This window comes from Lutzomyia longipalpis, chromosome 1 (genome assembly GCF_024334085.1).
Source record: "Lutzomyia longipalpis isolate SR_M1_2022 chromosome 1, ASM2433408v1".
NCBI lineage: Eukaryota > Metazoa > Arthropoda > Insecta > Diptera > Psychodidae > Lutzomyia > Lutzomyia longipalpis.
In genome coordinates, this window is record NC_074707.1 from 43,871,343 (window position 1) to 43,890,820 (window position 19,478).

General features: G+C 32.3%; 2 protein-coding genes across 4 annotated transcripts; both read right to left on the reverse strand.

Annotated features, from left to right (window-relative positions):
• Positions 1 to 412: 412 nt before the first annotated feature.
• Positions 413 to 11,561, reverse strand: LOC129787609 (fructose-bisphosphate aldolase). 3 transcript variants are annotated; one of them, XM_055823330.1, is made up of 7 exons: positions 11,399 to 11,542; positions 9,681 to 9,832; positions 9,366 to 9,609; positions 4,288 to 4,907; positions 1,942 to 2,016; positions 641 to 851; positions 413 to 569 (listed from the first exon to the last, which is right to left on the reverse strand). In XM_055823330.1, exons 2-6 carry the CDS (start codon positions 9,813 to 9,815, stop codon positions 756 to 758), a joined length of 1,170 nt encoding a protein of 389 aa, XP_055679305.1. In that variant the 5' UTR covers positions 9,816 to 9,832; positions 11,399 to 11,542; the 3' UTR covers positions 413 to 569; positions 641 to 755. The 3 variants fall into 3 exon arrangements, with proteins under 3 accessions (XP_055679305.1, XP_055679303.1, XP_055679304.1); XM_055823328.1 differs by lacking the exon at positions 1,942 to 2,016 and having other exon boundaries at positions 11,399 to 11,561; XM_055823329.1 differs by lacking the exons at positions 413 to 569; positions 641 to 851 and having other exon boundaries at positions 1,439 to 2,016; positions 11,399 to 11,553.
• A 1,424-nt stretch (positions 11,562 to 12,985) lies between these two features.
• LOC129787636 (ras-like protein family member 10B) lies at positions 12,986 to 19,232 on the reverse strand. Its single transcript, XM_055823362.1, is given in 7 exon segments — positions 12,986 to 16,061; positions 16,125 to 16,192; positions 16,458 to 16,571; positions 16,640 to 16,750; positions 17,028 to 17,150; positions 17,500 to 18,046; positions 18,754 to 19,232. Coding segments are annotated over 6 exon segments (792 nt in total). The 5' UTR covers positions 17,755 to 18,046; positions 18,754 to 19,232; the 3' UTR covers positions 12,986 to 15,940.
• Between the last annotated feature and the right edge of the window lie 246 nt (positions 19,233 to 19,478).

Consider the following 19,478-nt stretch of genomic DNA (forward strand, 5'->3'; position numbering starts at 1 on the left):
ATACACATTTTCTCTCTTCCGAAGTATGTTGTGTATCTTTCAAGGATTTAATTAAAAGTCTCTGGTGTTGGAAACATAAAAATTAGTGGACCTAACTCTAAATGGGAGAGGAAATCAACTCAGGGGCCTTTCCTTGAGATTCTCAGTTCGATGTAATACTGATGATCGACATGTTAAACACATTAAAGTATTAGATAATGATATTTAGGCATCCAATAGGCAAATGTGAAACTCGTCAAAAAAATGTGAGTTTCAATGAACTAAAGGTGGCATAAAGGTCATATAAGACGAGAAAGAGTTGAGCGGGTTAAGCGATAAACCATTTCGCGGAGGTAGAAGTTGATTGCGTAACAAATACAGTCAGAACTTTCTTTTACTTACCTATCATTAGTTTCAAAAATAAAACAAGATATTATTTTTTGTTGTTACATCCATAATACATATATTTATCATGTAATAATTTATTTCCAAATCATCCGATAAAATTTATACTTCACTATTATTTCACAAATGTAACCAACTTCTCGTGAAATATCTCATTATTCCATGTAATACAACTTCATCGTCAACTAAAATAGAATAATAAAGAAGCATAGATATGATAAAGAAATTCTATTTACATTGATTTACCACGATTTACCTTCATGGTATTAATCCAAAATGATGAGACGATTGTTAAACATTTCCATTGTGGGATGATGATCGGATATTTTTGGCAACCGATTTAAATTGAAGATTATACGAATATTCTCTGCCTAATAGGCATGGTTAGCTACAAAGAGTGTGGCATCACCTACTGCACCGGCAACGCTACCAGCAACATATTTGCCCAGAGATGAATCTCCGTTCGCCTGTTTGTTTGAAATAACAATAGGAAAATAAAAGTTGTGTTAGAGGAATCATCTGATTGTTAAACTAAACGGTTTCCGGGAGAAAAGTGCGAAAACATAACTATTTTCTTCCATTGTTGATGATTGCTAGGTAAGACACGTTTAACTACCACGTTTTTCTTTATAATTCATTGCCAAAATCGTCAAAAGGTATTGAAAGAGCGAAGATAGTGGGTGTTGATTAAAATTATATCTAAGCTTTGCTCAACTTTATGTTCTCAAAAAAGAGAAATAAAACTTATATTGATAGAGGGTAGGATCTGGAAAAGAGATAAGGTAGGGATAGGAATTTACTTACCTAAAATAAACCCAAATATGTCCAAGATTTTGTTTTAATATTTTAATGTTTTTTTTTTTTAAATTTCTTTTTCAATTGTAAAGTTTTTTTTAACGGTTATTAAAAACACCACATTTCCGCCAAACGCAATGGCTATATTTGGGTTTATTATGGTTCGTTGGAACTTAAAGTCCTTTAACATTAAAATTAAGCTTACTGTAAGAAAATTCAATTCAATAGCCAATTCGAACAAAACAAAAATAAAAACAACTTTTTATATGTAGAAAAATTTTGTATATTTGGAGCCAATTGGATATTTTGAAATTTTAAAAATTTTTGAACAAAGAACTTAAGTAAGCAATTATACAAGCAAGAAAAAGAAAAACAAATAGTTTTAATAAAAAATCAACTATATACGTGATATATAACTAAAATATGTTTTTGTATTTTGTGTTATGTATAAATTGTACACGGCAGCAAGTGTATGATACGTCAATGGAATGCAGATTTGAGTTTTTGGTATGTATCATCTTCCTTGTATAAATTGTGTTGTGTTGAAAATGTAGAAGTTTTGTCACAAGTTTTCAATCTGAAAAATTTGTGTGTTGTAACAGGTGTAAAAATTTTCCGATCCAGCCAGTAATCCAATTTGGTATCCAAATTAATGATAAAATCCACTCAAGAGTGAATTTTAAAATAAATTTTCGGTATCTTTTCCTCGTTCTGTTTCCCCATTACATCGGTTCTGTGTATTCAGTATGCGTGAGATTTAACGAACAGACTTGTTGTAGCCGCAAACGAGGGAATTGAACCAGCTTCGTATTTTCCTTGACAAGCCAATCCATTTGCCTGTATATGTAGGACGTAAAGTAACATAAATTATTATGTGAATGTAAATCAATTTTTTTTAGCCAAAATATTTTCTAGCGTAGATTAACGCCGTGTAGAAGGTACACATATCATGCGGACGCTGTGCTCTTTCACAGCTCCATGATTTACGATTTAAGCCGGAATATTGTTTCTTATGTGTGTTCTAAATAGCGGATATGGAGGAAAGTTAGTCATCCGGATTTCGGAAAAGCTCGGAAATATATTTTTCATGGAATCAGAGGAAAATTATTTTATAACTAAAAATATTAATATTTTTTCATAGAACTGACCTATCTTTTGCACAAAACTTCAATGTTAATACTGACAAAAATATGAATTTTATCCATCAAGCTGACTAACTCCCATCCACCTTTTATTTATAGCTCCTTCTCATAAGATAAACTACGTATGTGTACAAAAGTTGAGTATAAGGGGGTGTCTATGTTTAAATAGTTCATCATCAAAGACTTTTCTCACCAATTATTTAATTTGATATATGGCAATGTTCATGGAAAAAAAATGTCCTCAATACATGTGTTATATCGTGCCGTCAACGTGCAAGAAATGATTCACAAAAATGGCCAAAAGCAATGAAATCATTTTTTGTTATTTAGTGAAAACCAATAAAAACCAACTGAATAAGGAAGTATACAAGATCCGAAGGTACAAAAAAAAATAGTAGTGGTCACCATAAAGTCTGTGGATCTTATATACACACCCAACTGTGATCGTGCAATTAAGGTATGTTCATGAAATTCTAGAAAAAATCTCATTGAGTTTCTTGGACAAAAAATTATCTTTATATAGGTACGTTTTAAGATCAAAGTTTGAGATTTCATTTATGCTTTCTTTTAATTTGTTTAGATGAAATTTTACCACTGACTGACTGACTATTTTTATAAGATATGTTGTACATAGCACGCTAAAGCACCAGTCTGCAAGTCGAATTAAATTATTTACATAATTCAATGGTGGTAAAACATCTACGCGTATGAATTTACATATAATTGCTGTGGAATGACCAATGATACCAGACAGAGTTTTTATGAGTTAGTTAATGTTGTAATGCTCCATATTTTCATAATATTTACACGATTTACTTGGAAGAAAATTTCGGATAAATTGAGATAAAATCAATTAAATAAAACTGCCAAAGTGTCAGTTGAAGATTTAATTGACACTGAAATTAAAAGGTGTAAAGAATTGAATTTTCCCAACCCAAAAAATACTGAACTGATATGTATAAAGAAAACTCAGACATATAGAGATGGGACAGTTAAGCATAATTAACATGCTTAAGCCTGGATTTGTTATATATCTTTAACGGTTCATTTGTTTACTGCTTGACACCATGAATTTAAAAAGAAAAGAAAATTGTATAAAATACAACTGTTACAGATTTAATCGTTGGGAAAATCTCGTGAAACTGTGGGGCAAGTGACACAGTATTGGGGGCAAAAACGGTTATAGAAAATTTACTAGTATTCTATAGAACTCTTAAAATATCATCTCTTGTAAAAATAATATTTTCTAAAGAAATTCTATCTTTATATCCAACGCTTATTGCGGCAGTGACGAAATGCATTGAATATTGAAGGAAGAAAAATACAATTATCCGAAATTTGCAGACAGTGTGCAACCTTTATATTAGAATTTCATTTAACATGCTGTCTTCTTCCGCATTTCGCAGGAAAATCATGATGTTGGAGGTGACTTGTAATTTCTTTAATAGGTACGTGATATATTTTTCTGTAGCGCGACTTTCGTGCACCAATGTAGCATTCTCTATTAATGAGTTTTTATTCTGGTATTTAGTGGTTAATTTACTAAATATAGGTACATACTTGTATGATAGACATATGACAAAAAGACTAATGTGAAAAACACGTGGATTTGTGATTACGTAATGTATATCAACTTGCGTTGTGATCATAAATGTGCAATTTTTCTTTTATTATTGCGACTTTGAAAAAAAATTTAACCACATTAAAACTAAAGGCCAAAAAACTATAAAAGAACAAAAAATTTAGAGCATCTTTAAAATAGCTTAAAAAAAGAAGAAATAATTTCATTCTAACGTCACATATTAGAATTTTAAAACGTGCATGATATATATTTGGCAGGTATACAAACAAAAGTAGTTTTTAATAATAGAATGAGAAGCAGGAAAAAATGCGAATTCGAAATTGGAATGGGCTTTTTTTTCTCGTGGGATATTAAAGAGAAGGAAGAAGAGTGAAGATTACTGACCTTGGCGCGTTTGAGGAGTTCGCCCTGTCCAGCAGCGACATTTTCTTTCTTGCCTCCCCAGGCACGCAATACAGACGCCTGTAGAGCACGTCCATAGGAGAATGTCAGTGCCCACGGCCGTAGAAGTTCCACTTGATTAATTGCATTCAAGTTCACAGAGGCCTCCTCTTCAGACTGACCGCCGGACAAGAATGTGACGCCGGGCACGGCGGCTGGTACGGTGCGCCTAAGAGCTGTAACAGTAGCAAGAGCAACCTCTTGTGGTGTGTACTTGCGAGGGCAGCTCTGGCCGGCTGTCACCATGTTGGGCTTCAGCAATGTCCCCTCGAGATACACATGGTGATCACTGAGGGCCTTGTAGACGGCCGCCAGCACGGTCTCGGTCACTTTCTGGCATCTATCCAAATCATGGTCACCATCGGGCAAGATTTCTGGCTCAACAATTGGAACAATTCTCTGGGATTGGCAAATGGAAGCATAGCGGGCCAATACATTAGCATTTTCAAGAATGGCTTGGTAGCTCGGTGTGTTCTTCCCAATTTTCAGAACACAGCGCCATTTGGCAAAATCACATCCATCCTTTTTGTACTGTGCACAGCGTGCGCCCAAGTCATCAAGACCTACGAGAAGATTTAATGTTCAACATTACATTACATATTATTATTTTTCAATTAAGCTTCTTCTACACGTGAGTCATTTTCTTGTCTATATTTTGCTACTTTGTATACAAAATTAGATTTTCTAATGGCTTCAATTTAGCCTGAATATGTTTATAAATCTTTCATATCAGTTTATAGATATGAAAATCATAAAGATAATCTTTGCTATTGTATCACAATTCTTATTTCGGGAGTATGTAGTCCATTTCTTGGCATCAATTCTTTATTTTTTTTTTGAATGAAGAATAAATAAACACATCTCTTTAAAATGTAGTTGAGGATCTTTTAGAACTATTTAAATCATATAAATTTAGATTAGATTTGTCAGCACAATCATGGCACAATCTGTCTTTCTCTTCGTTATATATGTATATTTTTATACATAATGTGCAGAATTGTATATAAAATACATGTGAGTCAGGGAATCTTTAATGTCTTTTAACTTTGTACGGGGTTTTTTGTTTTTGCTTCCGTTTTCCCAATTGGGACATTTATGATAAACAAAATGAAAATTTTTCTTTGTCTGTTTTGTGTAAAAATTTCACATTTCCCAGGAACGATATTCGGTATGTTTTTTCTGCAATGTATCCCTGTTTTACAAAATTAGATTATGTAGTTAATTTCATTGAACTATTGCCTTGTAACATTGTCAATCAATCTCTGTTGCTGCAGAAGATACGAAGAAATAATTCATGGACATGAGACACATGGGTCGATTGGGAATACTCTCAATTATAACAAAAAGTTTATTTTTAGATACACATAAATCGAAAAAAAGATTTCTTTTTTCGTTATTTTGTGTTAGTGGTAATATCAGAATATTTTCACCTATAAGTAACTTAATGAAATAGTTAAATATTGATTTTCGAGCACTTAAGACGATCATAAGAAAAAGTATGAATGAATAACAATACAAAGACGAATTCAACCAAATCCTCTCATACATTTATATCGTTTCTGCACACTTTTACTAAAATTTTCTTAGTGGGTTGAGTTTTAAATAATCTTGGTTTCTTTGTGATATCTTCCTTTTTACTAGCGTATCTTTCATTTTTTTTCAAATGAGCATTTCTACGAAATTTACTCGACTAAGAATGTAAATAAGGAAGTAAATAATAAACATGTGAGAATGAGTTAAAATTAAAGCCTTAATACATATATAGTCTCTCTATACCATATAATTTACAATCCAAACGCTTCACGATATTAGTGAAATTGAGATGGTATTAATGGGTTATTTGCAAAAAAAAATACACCAAGTACTGTAATCAACGGAAAATCTGGCCATATCGAAATGGGCAAAATTCTGTTTCAATTTTACTGGAAAACTTTGAAATTTTTTTTAAGGAAACAATAAAATTATCCGCAATTTTTTTTTAATAGTTTGTACAAGAATTCGGAGAAATATTCTCCACAAACCACTAAATTCATTAATTGAAAAACCACCGCATGCGTTCACAATCTGGGGAATTGAACTGAATGTATGAGATGCCCTTCATGCAATGTTTCTCCTTGAAAGTATAACAAAACAATTTAATGCTTTGATTTTTGTGACAACACTCATTGTGAGTCAAACATATTTTATTTATAGGCATTTTTTCTCTCTCATGTTTATCAATCTATTATATATCTATGCAAAGATTCCGTTTTTATCTGTTTCAGACTTTTCCCATTCAAAATGTCGCACAATAAAATGCAGTGAGCGGTGTGACTTTCAGAACACAACTCATGTGTACCTTTCAAAGCATAAAACTATCGAATGCGGCCTAAACTTGGTATGAGTAGAAATTGATGTTTATCATCTAAAGAAAATTTTATGTTGTTTTGGTGTGACCGGAAGATTCTAAAAAGAAAATCTTTTGTTGGGATAATACGCAAAAGTTCGTCCTAGTGTTGGTTTGTTTGTATTTCTCATTTGCTTCCGTATGTGAAAGCCGTGTGCATTTTGTAAGCAAAAGGTGAGTTATTCTAAATCTCTTCCAAGAATAGCATACCCGTCTTCACTAAGCTTTGCGTCAGGAATCAAAATGAAGGGAGTTGAATGTATTATAGCAATACACCAGTTACTTTCATTCAATAAAATCATAGGTTTTCCATTTTCATGATTGCAGTACGCATCGTGCGGTTGTGTGATTAATAAATTATTATCAATAGACTTTTACTGTGAGATGTGAGATATTTTTAGAAGAATATACTGCAATTAGTTGATATTCCACGTGGATGACATACGCAGTACTTTCTCGAAAAATATTTACGTTTTTATTTTTATATGGGAGTTTCAGATCATAATTTTCCATTTTTGGAAATTTCTCTATAAATTCTACAAAAAAGCCCTTTAGAACGAAATCAGATAGAGTTGTATTTTAGGCAATTATCAGCATGGTAAATAGCATCTAATTAGCGATCTATCTTCAACAACATTTTAACTTATTTGATAGCCTCGAAAGGTCTTCCGCCAGCGTATTGATTTCGTTTCATTTATAAACGACAATTATCATATTTAATGGGAAATATGGACAATTCAAATGTTGTCCATTAAATACAATACACGAAATAATTAAATATAACACGTGATTAGGAATATGTAGAATATTTGATTATTTTTACGTGATTTGTTGACGCACGATATTTTAGATGTTACAGTCAAGTTTAACAAATAAAAGAAATGCGTATGAGAGATGTGACGATTGATTGCGTCACTTTAAAGGTAGATACACGCGCGTATTGCAAATTCTGACTACACGTGAAAATGACAAAGAGGTATAAAGGAGAGGCTCTTTTTTTTAGTTGATCTACCAGACTATGTGGGCCTTTTCGATTCGGAAGACGCACGGTGCTTCAAGTAAGCTGGTTTAGTGTGAACTGAATACATAATTTACATCCTCCAATAATTGAATTTTTTGTTCATACGCAATTGTTGTAAGTATGTCGCAAGAATGGCAATAGGTAAGTGTTCTAAGTGACTCTCATTACGTCCATCACTGACCGAAATAAAATTTCTGAGAAGTGTGTACTCAAAATAATATAAAGACACCATCGCGATTTCAATGTAAAGTGGGTTATTTCACCCACATTCCTGACACACGATGATTAATGTGCAATTAGTTGGTGTTCCACTTCGTGGCCAACACCAAGTATTGTAATCGTCGGATTTTCCGACCACCTCAGATCGGGCTCAAACTTGGTATGAGCACGTTTTAGACAACCCACATTCCAAAACTGGTGGTGGAAAATTTTTGATCCGGCCGGCCTGCCGTCCTGCCGGCCTGCCGTCCGGGACTCCAAACTTTGCCTTATATCTCGGGAACGGTAACAGATAGAGACTTCAGGTTTGAAGTTTTCTATAGAAATGTGGGTGTAAAATTTCATTTTTTCGCATTTTCAAATTCCAAGATGGCCGCCGTCCGCCATTTTGAAATACCGTCAATCAGTTCCCTTACAGCTAGAGGTCTGAAATTTTAGTATGTTGTAGAACTCAGTGAGACATTTTCATCGATAATTCATACTTGAAAATCGGTCAAGCGGTTTAGCAAATATGGCGGCCTAAAGCAAAAAGTGTTTTTTCGATATAACTCGAGAACGGCTTGGCCGATTTTGATCATCTTGTTATCAAATGAAAGGTTTCAAGAAGCCCTACAACTATCTAGAACATTCCAAGTTCCAAAAATGTCCGCAAGAGGCGCTAAAATCAAAAACAAAAATTTCCTAAATTTAAGGGGCAATATCTCCAAATCCCCATTAGGCAAATCTTTTAAATTTTGATATGTTGTAGCCTGATTCAATATCTTTCACCAGTCCAAAAATGAAGAAAATCTATGTCGCCGTTTAGAAGATATAGCCATTTGAAAAATTCTTGAATTTGAAAAGTTCTAAGCTCCATATCTCCTGAACGGCTTGTCCGATTTCGCTCAACTTGGTATCAAATTAAAGGTTTTGCAATTCTCTACAACTTTCTAGAACATCAGAAATCTCCAGAACCATTCCTTCAGGACGAAAAATGCCAAAAACTGTTTTGGTGAAATGAAAAACCGCCATTTTGTGTTTTAGAGGTGACCTTGAAAATCATTGTGATATATATCAAATTACAGATTATTTCAAGACCTTTCCAAAACTAGTCAAGAAATTTCTGTAGGTGTTATAGAACCGGAGATATGATCGTTTTTATGCATCAAATTACTGATTTTCACAAAAAAATCAATTTTGCCTACTAATATACAACTCAGAAATTAAATTACAACGCATAAACAAACTTTTACACGTTGTGGGACACCAACTCTTATAACTGGACGCGTTATGATTGACTTTCGATTTTTAACTTAAAAAAAAATTATGGTGGATATTAAATAAAGATTAATTCAAGATTTGTCGAATCTGTTAAATACGTAAAATTTATAGTTGAAAAAAAAAAAAAAGTTTTACCTTGAGTTGTGCATTCGCCTTCAGATCCGTACAAGTCAACGACGCCTTTGTCCACCTTAATTCCGGGAATAATTCCTTTACGTTTCAGCAGATCAACAAATGGAGTTCCATCGTCAGCCTTCTGGTACAGAGTCTCGTGGAAGAGAATAACACCTGAGATGTTCTCAGACAGTTTGTCGTCGGCGGTAAAGAGCAGCTGACGGTATTGACGACGAGCATCATCGGAGTTCTCCATACCAATGTCCTTAAGAACAAAAAATTAAGAATTAATTTAATTTGAAAAAAGTAGAAATTTATTTTATGTGCTAAACTTACAGCTAAACGCTTGCCCATGGTTCCAACAGATTCATCAGCAGCAAGGATGCCCTTTCCAGGAGCTACAATTGCTTGAGCTATCCTCCTGAGTTCATCCTGAACCTCCTTCGATGGGTAGTTGAAATAGGTAGTCATTTTATCAGTTTAGTTTTCTGGAAAAGAGTTAAAAAATAATTAATATTCGATCTAAGAATTCTTCAAATCTGTAATATCGTTGAATAAAATATCAAGTAGGTAACTAAAAAATTGTTTATTTTCCTAAATTAGTTTGATAGCGAGCTTCAGTATTCCCTGCTATAAAAGAATATTGTTGCTATTTGTTCACGTGTGCCCGGGGGCCACTTGTACAGGGCGTAAACGACAAAGTATACAGATCTAAAATGCTTTTCAGTTTCTGTTTAACCCGGAAAAATTAAATTACTTACTTTAAGTAAAAAAGTTTAAGGAAAAATATTTTTCTATTTCTGCAAAAGTAAGAAGACAAAATCATAAAAGCTGCTTGCTTTGTCAATTAAATTTTCTCAATTGTGATGAAATCAGATATTTCATCATAATACTTCAGGAGTAAAAAAATCTTGATTATTTCCGTGTTAAATTGCATAAAATATTTGTTTTTTGCATCACGTTATGATTAAAAAAACTAACGACTAAAAAATAGTTGAAAAAATAAATGAATGAGCTGTCTATATAGACTTAATTTTGCAGAAATTAATTTGATAACACCAGTTGACCTTTCTGGCTATTTTTATGTGTGTTAAGACTCTTCGAGATCCGTCATGAGTGGATTGGTTGATTTTGGGGGTATGTACGTGGCATGGTAACCAATCTGACTGTGTCGTGGCGACAGCTTAAAATAAAACTCCAAGATTTCCGGTCATTCCGGCTAAAGATAAGAGAATGCAAATTTAGAGAAATATGTAGTACAAAAACAAGAAAATCAGCCTAGCACGTGAAATGTAATAAATTTTTCCATTATGGTACATCTGTGAATTATTGATTTTTTTTTTAATAAAGAAGGTATTCTTCTTTGATTTGACCTTCAAGAAAAATTTCTTTCAAACAGGTACATATACACAGGTAGTCCGAGACTTCCTAGTCAAACAGCAACGTCATATTGGACTCAAACAAGCACAGAAATCGTCTATAGAATATTCGAAGTGCAGTAGTATTTAATTTTAGGATAAGAGACTGTAGCTTGAACCCATGACGTTTTCATTTTTTTTCTAGAATAACATATCGCTATTCTAAGGTTCACCTCGTGTTAGTCTTGGTGATCTTGAAAAAGGTCATTGGAGAGTGATAATTAAAAATAAGCCGAGGTGCAATGAATAAAATTCGCTTTCTACTTATATCGTCGTTGAAAATGAAAGTTGTGACAACGAAATATTGGTTTGAAGAGGCGAAATTTCTTTACTAAAATGTACTTAAAAATATGTAATCGTAAAGGTCACATAGAGGTACAATTTTGTGGTTGTCAGCAAAATTCAAGAAAATACAGATAAGAATGTTTTCCGACATTTGGTTAACTTTATCAACTCATAAGTTCCATAAGGACGGTAGGGAATTCATAAAAAACGTATTTTTCCTCAATTAAAATCCTTTCACGCCTAGTTTACGTAAATCTTCATTCATATTGAGAAATTCACCGAAAAGCCTCGTCTTCAATGAAAATTTGTGAAAACTATTGGAAATATATGAAATCAATGTGAAATACTCACTGAGGATGATGCTGAATGAAAATTCTGCGTAACTTTTACTGGAGCCCGTGTGCTCTTGTAGTAGAAATTTGCAAAACTGATAAGAAATTTTTGGGATCTGTGTTTCCACTGTTAATAATTTGACCTTCCACAATGACAGACTTGTCACTAATACTTACCCTTTTTCTCAATTTATATGAGAAAAATATGCTTGTGTGCGTTGGTGGTATCGATGATTATTTCGATGATTAATAGGGTTTATTTTATATATAAATTTCAGAAAGTTTCGTGAAAATTACTGAAATTAAAGTCATAAGCATAGCATAAGATTTGGGATATTGAAGAATTCCAAAAAACTTTTTTACAAAAAGATCACAAAATGACGTCATTCTTTAAATTTTCAAACAAATCTTTGCTGATTTTTTTTAGCTGATCTCAGAGTGGAAAATGAGAAGTTAGTTTTGCGATTTCTTATTCTTTTGTGATTCATTCGAAGAAAACTCCAAGGTTTTCTCATACAAAAATTGATAAAGTCCTTTAGCCGTTTTTTCACTGAGAGTCTTTTGTTTCTTGTAAGTAACCGATAGAATATAAGAAATGACTACTTTTAATTTATTTTATACAAGACAAGAGTCTATTAAAATTTCAATAGTTACATATTTTTCATGAAATTATGAAGCTTTATAAAATCGATATTATATCGAGACGTTAGAGAAGTCTAGTGGCGATTATTTGAATTTGATTAAAATACGTTTCTAATATAAATCTAATTTTTTACACCAGATCGTTACTAGCGCAAAAAATAGTCTCGTATTTAATGTAAAATGTTATCTATATAATAAAGAAAGGTCTCTCTAAAATTTCGTTCCTGTTCATCTATGCATTTCTACACCGTTGGTCCGATCGTGATGAAATTTGGTACAGAGACTCCTGATACCAGGCGATTGTTACCAACGAATACATTTTCTATTGGACTTTTTTCATCTCAATTATTTTCTCTATATAAAATTTGCGCGAAGCGCAAAAAATCCCCGCGAAGCGGGGCGAGGTAAATTGGAGCGAAGCGACAATTTACCTCGTATTATATATTTTGAAGCTACATTTATGGCGCCAAATTCAAAAAGTAGTCAAAAAAGCATGAAAATTACATGGGGGCTACATCTGGGAGAGCTCTGGAGAAAAAATGAATATCGTTGGTGACAATCGCTTGGTGCCAGTAGACTCTGTACCAAATTTCATCGCGATCGGATCAACGGTGTTGAAATGCATAGCTGTACGTATAGACACAAAATCCCTCACATCTGATCTGACTTAAACTCGGATAAGCACAATTGGAGCAATTAACTGATGAATCAATTCAATTCTTAATGCAACGCTGTTGGGTTTTTAAAGGTTTTAAGAACCTCACAGTTAATTTTATAATTCTTGAACACTGCAAGTGAGAGCTATAAAACTTCCTACACGATATAAAGGTAACATACGCATTAAATCCCTCTGTTTTGCAATTAAATTAAAATATATACATTCTTCTATTGGGAAATTTTTGGAAAGTGGAAAAGAATGATTTCATATAGGAGTTGAAAAAAAAACGTTGGCAATCAATGACAATTTCTTATTGCAACAATCATTTATTTTTCTTTTTTGCAATAATGCGTAAATAACACATGTTGGGTACATTGTTTTTTTTGTATTAATATTTATTGCTTTCTAGTAATAAAAAGAAGGAAAAATAATAATAAGAAAAAAAAAAATGAAAATGAAGAAAATTCTTTTTAACAATTCTTTTTCCATTCAATCCGTCAATAGGACTAAATAATTCAATCTGTTGACGTGGCTTATTGATTTCTTCACTAGTTAAAAACAATTTTCTTGAAAAGTGTGGGGAAGAAAGAAAGTTTAAATTTCTTCAGCTGTTTTGCTTCTCATGATCATCAATAAAGGAAGAAGGATAACAATGAGTCAGTTAAAGTATCAAAGTGATTGGAACCTAATTGTTCAAATTATTACAACTTATTGATTTTATGTCCAAAATTTAGTTGGAAATGGTGAGATAATTAAAATAGCTCTATTTTGTATGTCTAAAATTTTCATTTTTAAGCATTTTTGCTATTTACATTTGGTTATAACTACTTTTTTTGCAAAATAATCAATTCAACTCTTACGTTTCTGTTTCTAATGCTATCTCTTGTTTGTATCTACATTGTATATTGAAATGTTTGAAAATATATTTTAGCTTTGCTTGAAACTTATTTTAATACATGAATATATTTTGAATTTTCTGTTTCTCTTTTTTTTTCTAAGGCTTCGACTTTTTTTCTTTCGAAGATCCTTAAAAGCCACGAAATTTGTTGTAAAGTTCAAGTAGAAAAGAATCCATGAAGCTGACTGAGAGATGATAAACATATAAAAGTTTGTCAACTATTTTTAAAGTTGATGTGCTGAGTTTTCCTGAAAATTGTATTTTTGATTGAAAATTAGTCCTAATTAGGTTTATCATTAAACCATAAAACCATCTTAAGTTTCTCAAAAATATCTCATTTGCCCAAATTTTGGAAATTAATTGGGGTTTCTGGCGTACAAACGGAAGAAATATTACATTCTTTAATATACAACATATATATTTAGAAATGAAACAATATTCTATAAGGCATCTATGTATATATTTGAAATATATACCTACATATTTGTTAAATAAAACATGGCTTTTGAGTAGAATTGTAAGGGGCTATGGAGATAATTAAGGGAAAAATTTTCCTGGTAATTAGTTGGTATTCTATACAGTTTTCGGTGCAGTTCAGTTTATTAATGTGAATACGCTATCTCTTTACCATTTTACCATACGGACAAGTGGGTGGCGGAAGAAGGACGAGACGTTATTTTGCAGAAAATGCAGAAGTATAAATGTTTTATGTGGTAAAGTTTTATGGGGTGAGATGTAGGTGACGGAATTTAGAGGACATTGCATAAATCGATGGATTACTATATGTATATAATACAGCTCTTAGAGTTTTTTTTTGAGACGGGGGCTATAAAATGTTGTAGATATTTTCTTCATATCTATGTATGTATATTTTTTCTTCTGGAAGCAAATGAAAAGTCTCTGGATAAACCTACATGGATTTGGGCACCCATTTAGATTATATACAGACGTTATAAGCACCAACCTAAATGTGTGAAGGCAAAGTGGCGACTTTATGGTGCTATAGATTTGAAATGAAGTTAATGTAAGTATACAAGAGTGTATAAAATAAAAGATAGATTACGTACATTTTGTAAGAAAAAGAGTTATTCATGTTTCATTCATTGATGTTCCTAATTGCAATATATTTTTTTAAACTCTAATACTTTTTGAATGAACATTTTCCGGTGGGGTTTATGGTATATTTTTCACAATTTTTTTGGAGCAATTTGTGCGTTCATATATGAGCCCCTTTTTATCAATTTATTGCCCATCATCAAGTAATCATTTATTTTTTCTTTGTAGTAAATTATCACATAAAAATTCAACAAGTGTTTTTTTTCTTAAACAATTTATCCAACTTCTATCAGCATTACCAATTTTTTAGATCCAGATTTTGATCTTGTCACGTTGGCAAACACATTACAGAATCTGGATCACACTAAATCTAAATGCGAAGATAGTTTTTTGATTAAACTACTTCATAAATCTCATATAATTTTTTTGTCAAACTTTATAATCTAAAACTATTCAGTAATTATTGTATTTTTCATGAATGTTGCGTATTTTCCCCTCTCGAGGCTTTTTACGAAAAGTACACTCATCATCCAAATCTTATAATTCAATGTTATGCAAATATTACATAGCACTATTTTATATTTTTGTATAAACAATATAATGATTTTTTTTTACTATTTTCTTCCTCTTGTTCTAAGGTGTAGAATTAACACTACTATATGTATATCAGTTAAGAAAAAAGTCAATCACTCTATCGCATTTTAAACAACTTGTATATTTTGTTTTTTACTAATATACTCATTAATATTTTTTTCTTAACTGAAACATACATTATGTAATATAGGTAGGTAGTGAAGGATGCAAAATGCGTAACTAAAAAAAAATAGCTACCTATAGAATTTTAGTAGTGTAACTGCGCCTATAATGTTGTTCTGGCTGTCGAGTTCTTGTACAATTTACTCAAAGAATATCTACAGCAAATTTTCTCATTTAAAAGCTGTTCTAAATGGGTCTAACTGCCTTTATTTTGTATCTTCTTTTTTTCTATTAATTATTTATAAAGAAGACAGGTATTATTGATCTGTTCACGTTAGTCATGGCATGTGTCTACTTCTAAGCTATGTATTGCAAACCAACGAGATGTTGCAATGAAAGTTTAGGGATTATTGGATCATCATTCCCATGGGAAGTCATAGCTAAAAGCAGGTACATGCCATGACTAATAATAATGCATTTTCTTCTTTAATTAATATTAGAAGAGGAACAAAATGAACTGAACTAAACTACTAGTATCATTACTATTTGGTTTTTGTAAGTTTTTTTTGAGCTTGTGTTTTTTTTTTTACTATTCTGAAGGTATATATTCCTTACAGAATATTACATTTGCTTCTTCCACGAGACGATTGTATGTAATCGTTGCCGATCGATCCACCAGTTACGGTGCAACCCATGAGTTCTCGAAAAACATCACCCACCTTGTAGTTGAATCTAAAATGTTGGAGTGAGATTAATTATGGAAGGTGGGAAAAATCAACTGTTATGTATATTTACTTGGCAGAACATTCCACGTAGCCACACCTCCAGTGTTTCCGTACAAGTGTTGAAATATCCTTTAGTTCCTACATGAAATATAAAAATAGACGTGCTATAGGTAAAATATTATATCGTATGAACTGAGCGATATTTGAAAATACAAAAATTTATTAGATATTAGAAAATATAATCATTTAGCAACGAGCTGAACACATCTTCTCAAGTTTACCAATATAAGGGAAATAATTAATTAAATAAACAGTGCTATCGATTGAGATGACAAATAGATCGTGATGGTGTGTTTACATAATATATTACCGCTATAAGGAGAACATAAATATTGATACTCACCTGGGTATGGGGATTTGTCTCGGCGATTAAATCAAATTTGTTACCAACTACCATAATGCTAAAATCACGATGACTGAAGCTTTCCAGTATTTGATCTCGCATCGATCTGCAATACTAAAGAAATGCAAAAGGATGTGATGAGGGGCTTTAAAAACAAGAATTCATAAAGACTTGATTCTCACCTGAAATGTATCCAGATTGCCCATGTCAAAGACCAAGACATAAGCATGAACATTTCTTAAGCCTAAATAGCCGTTATTAAATTCCATTATACTATCGGTTGGAAAGCGTTTCTGCAGGAAATTTAGATATAAAAGAATTAAATAATTTTTAAATAAAGTTCATAATATTTACCAATCCAAACTACAATGTTTAATCAGAGATTCAAATGAATTCATTTCTATATTAATCACGTTATATTTAGTCGCTGATATTGATTTTTCCAAACTTTCAATGAAAATAAAATTCTTCCTCAGGAAAACATACTGCCATGAGATAAAATCAAATCGCGAAAAACTCGCGTTTTTTACAAAAAATGTATTTGATTCAATGAATGGAGCAGGTACTTACGGGGGTTGGAATATCAAATACTATCAGCTCGCGAATGCTTGTATCACACACCACACAGCTTTTGTAGGTATTTCTGCGTCCTGTCGCAATGTGACACACAGAAAAATCATGTTTGAAGAATTGCTGGAGTGATGAAGAATGAAAGAAATAAATTACAAGAATCTTGGTTAGATTTTTTATTTAGATTTTATCGTCTTTTATATGAGAACCATATAATGTACTTATATGATGGGGTTTTGTAGGAATTAAGAGTGTAAGGGGAATATCATAAAAATTTACTGACTTCATATATTAAATTATTTATGAACGGAATTTCTATATTGGAAAACAGCGAAGAAAAGTAATTTTTAGTTTTATTTATCCAGGATAAATCCCATAGAGGAAATGAAGGAAGTTAATCAATTTCGAAGTTTAAGAATTATTTCGAAAGTTTGTTACTTCCATTAGGTATATTGAAGAGAGTTCTATTTACCTGCAGGAGACTTGTTTTTCCAACACCCGTGGCCCCCAAGAATGCGGCTTTGAGGGGGCCTTGCAGCCAGGGAGGTTCTGGTCCCTCCAGAGTGATTCGCTATGCCGTATTGCACCTATTTTGAATATGTATTTTCATACCCAAATAAAATTTGCTCTTGACCATTCCATAGTCACAATAATATGTATTGTCAATTAGCATAGATTCCGAATGAGTTGGTGATGAAATATTCCACATATTATGCTGTAGTTGCATCAACCACCACCTACAATTGCACTGCTGATGCTCCAATAAACTAAATCACCTTAATCCTGTCACGCTGAATTACACATTGGAGACGCATTCGTGTTTTCTCATTTTGCACTCACTATTCTTTAAAAAAAATGTGCGTGCATAATTATCACAAGATAAAAATAATTTGTATTCCATTTTCTGCACTGTTATGTAAAAGTATACACATGGAGTTCAAAATTTTTAATTAAATATTATTATCCTTGAATCCTGTGCTCACTGTCGCAGGGGGATATGAATAGACCAAAAAAAAACCCTGAAATGGGTTACATAAATCAACTGAATGTGACATATTTTGCATATAATTGCGTGGGTGCTTGGTATGAGCTAATGAGATGAATTAAAGCTTCAGAGAACATTAAATCTACAGAAAAATTATGTTGGGTAGACATAAATGTAGTGATAGCAATTAGAATAATAAAAAAAAATAATTGCAAAAAAGGAAGAAATTTAAAACAATAAAACTTGGTGGTTTTATCAGTGGCTATATTTTCTTGTAATTAAAATGTAATTGAGCCTAGAAGTTTAAAGGGAAAAAAACTCAGTTTCTACGATAAACAACCTGTCTTGTGTTCTTTAAAATAAAGGGAAATCCTTAAAAAAAATTTTCTTATTCACTGTAATTTCTTATATTTCTTTTCCTTTTTTCTCTAGGTGTATTTTCACCCAAACAAAATTTTTGATATCCATGCGCCCTAGTAGAGGTAAAAAAATATTGTCTAAGGTCCATTTAAAATATGCTCGCCACTACCTAACTGCTCCCTGACACACCTTTTATCAATGTTAAAATTTTAAAATTCTACCTCACTCGACACAAAAGGTATGAACCAAAAGAAAATGTTTAAACATAGATGGATAACATATAAATTGATATCCGACAATTTATTAAACGTTTTTGTGGTAAAACATACCTACATATTAATGTTATTTTTTTTTATTAAAAGCAATTCGCGATAATTTTACCTATAATTGAGCAGGTAAACTTTCATCATTATTGACCGGAAATATAAATGATTTTATTTCGTGTGCATTTTGATAGAATGTAAATGCTTCGACGGGCACAAGTTTTAATAAGGAAAAGTATATTTCACTGTATTTCGTATTGGGAGATGATATTTAGGCCATCAGTGGTACACAGGACTGTGTTACATAATTCCATGTTATGTCGGCACACAAATTACTACCTCCGTTGCGAACTGAGAGTTAAAAACTAATGGCATTGAAGCTATCAAGAATAGCACCGTATTTCTCTCTATACCACTCCCTTTTTCCACTTTGGGCTTTAGAACTACGGAGACAATCACCTACATGGGTGTTGGGGCGAAAAAAGTGTATGAAAATAGAAAAGTTTTTCCTAAAGAATGGGGGCGGAAGGCAAAAAACAGTGAATTGAGTGTATTTTTATTGCAAAACTCTCACACAACGTTCCCCCCAAAGCGACGCGATTACAGTCATGGACCATTCTGAACTGAGCCAAACCGCTCTTGTGGATTGCTTAACAAGAGTCCTCGGTACCAAAGTGAGAGAAAATTCGTGAGATGTGGTGGAGAGAATGGAAAATTCGGAAAATGTTCAGCAAATTTTGCTCAATGCTGAGTATAAGAGTCATTGAGAGATTACATCTGTGAGTCGTTGTGTGTGTCAAACAGCGTGAGAGCTTTTTCTCGCAAGCTTTTCTCAACATACAC

What these genes read in the sequence shown, in the direction of transcription:
- LOC129787609 (XM_055823330.1), bottom strand. Translation starts at nt 9,815, where the DNA reads ATGACTACCTATTTCAACTACCCATCGAAGGAGGTTCAGGATGAACTC. An exon ending in AACTCCTCAAACGCGCCAAG is followed by an intron (nt 2,017 to 4,287) that starts GTCAGTAATCTT and finishes CTACATATACAG; the next exon opens with GCAAATGGATTGGCTTGTCA. An exon ending in CGGCTACAACAAGTCTGTTC is followed by an intron (nt 852 to 1,941) that starts GTTAAATCTCAC and finishes TCAAACAAACAG; the next exon opens with GCGAACGGAGATTCATCTCT.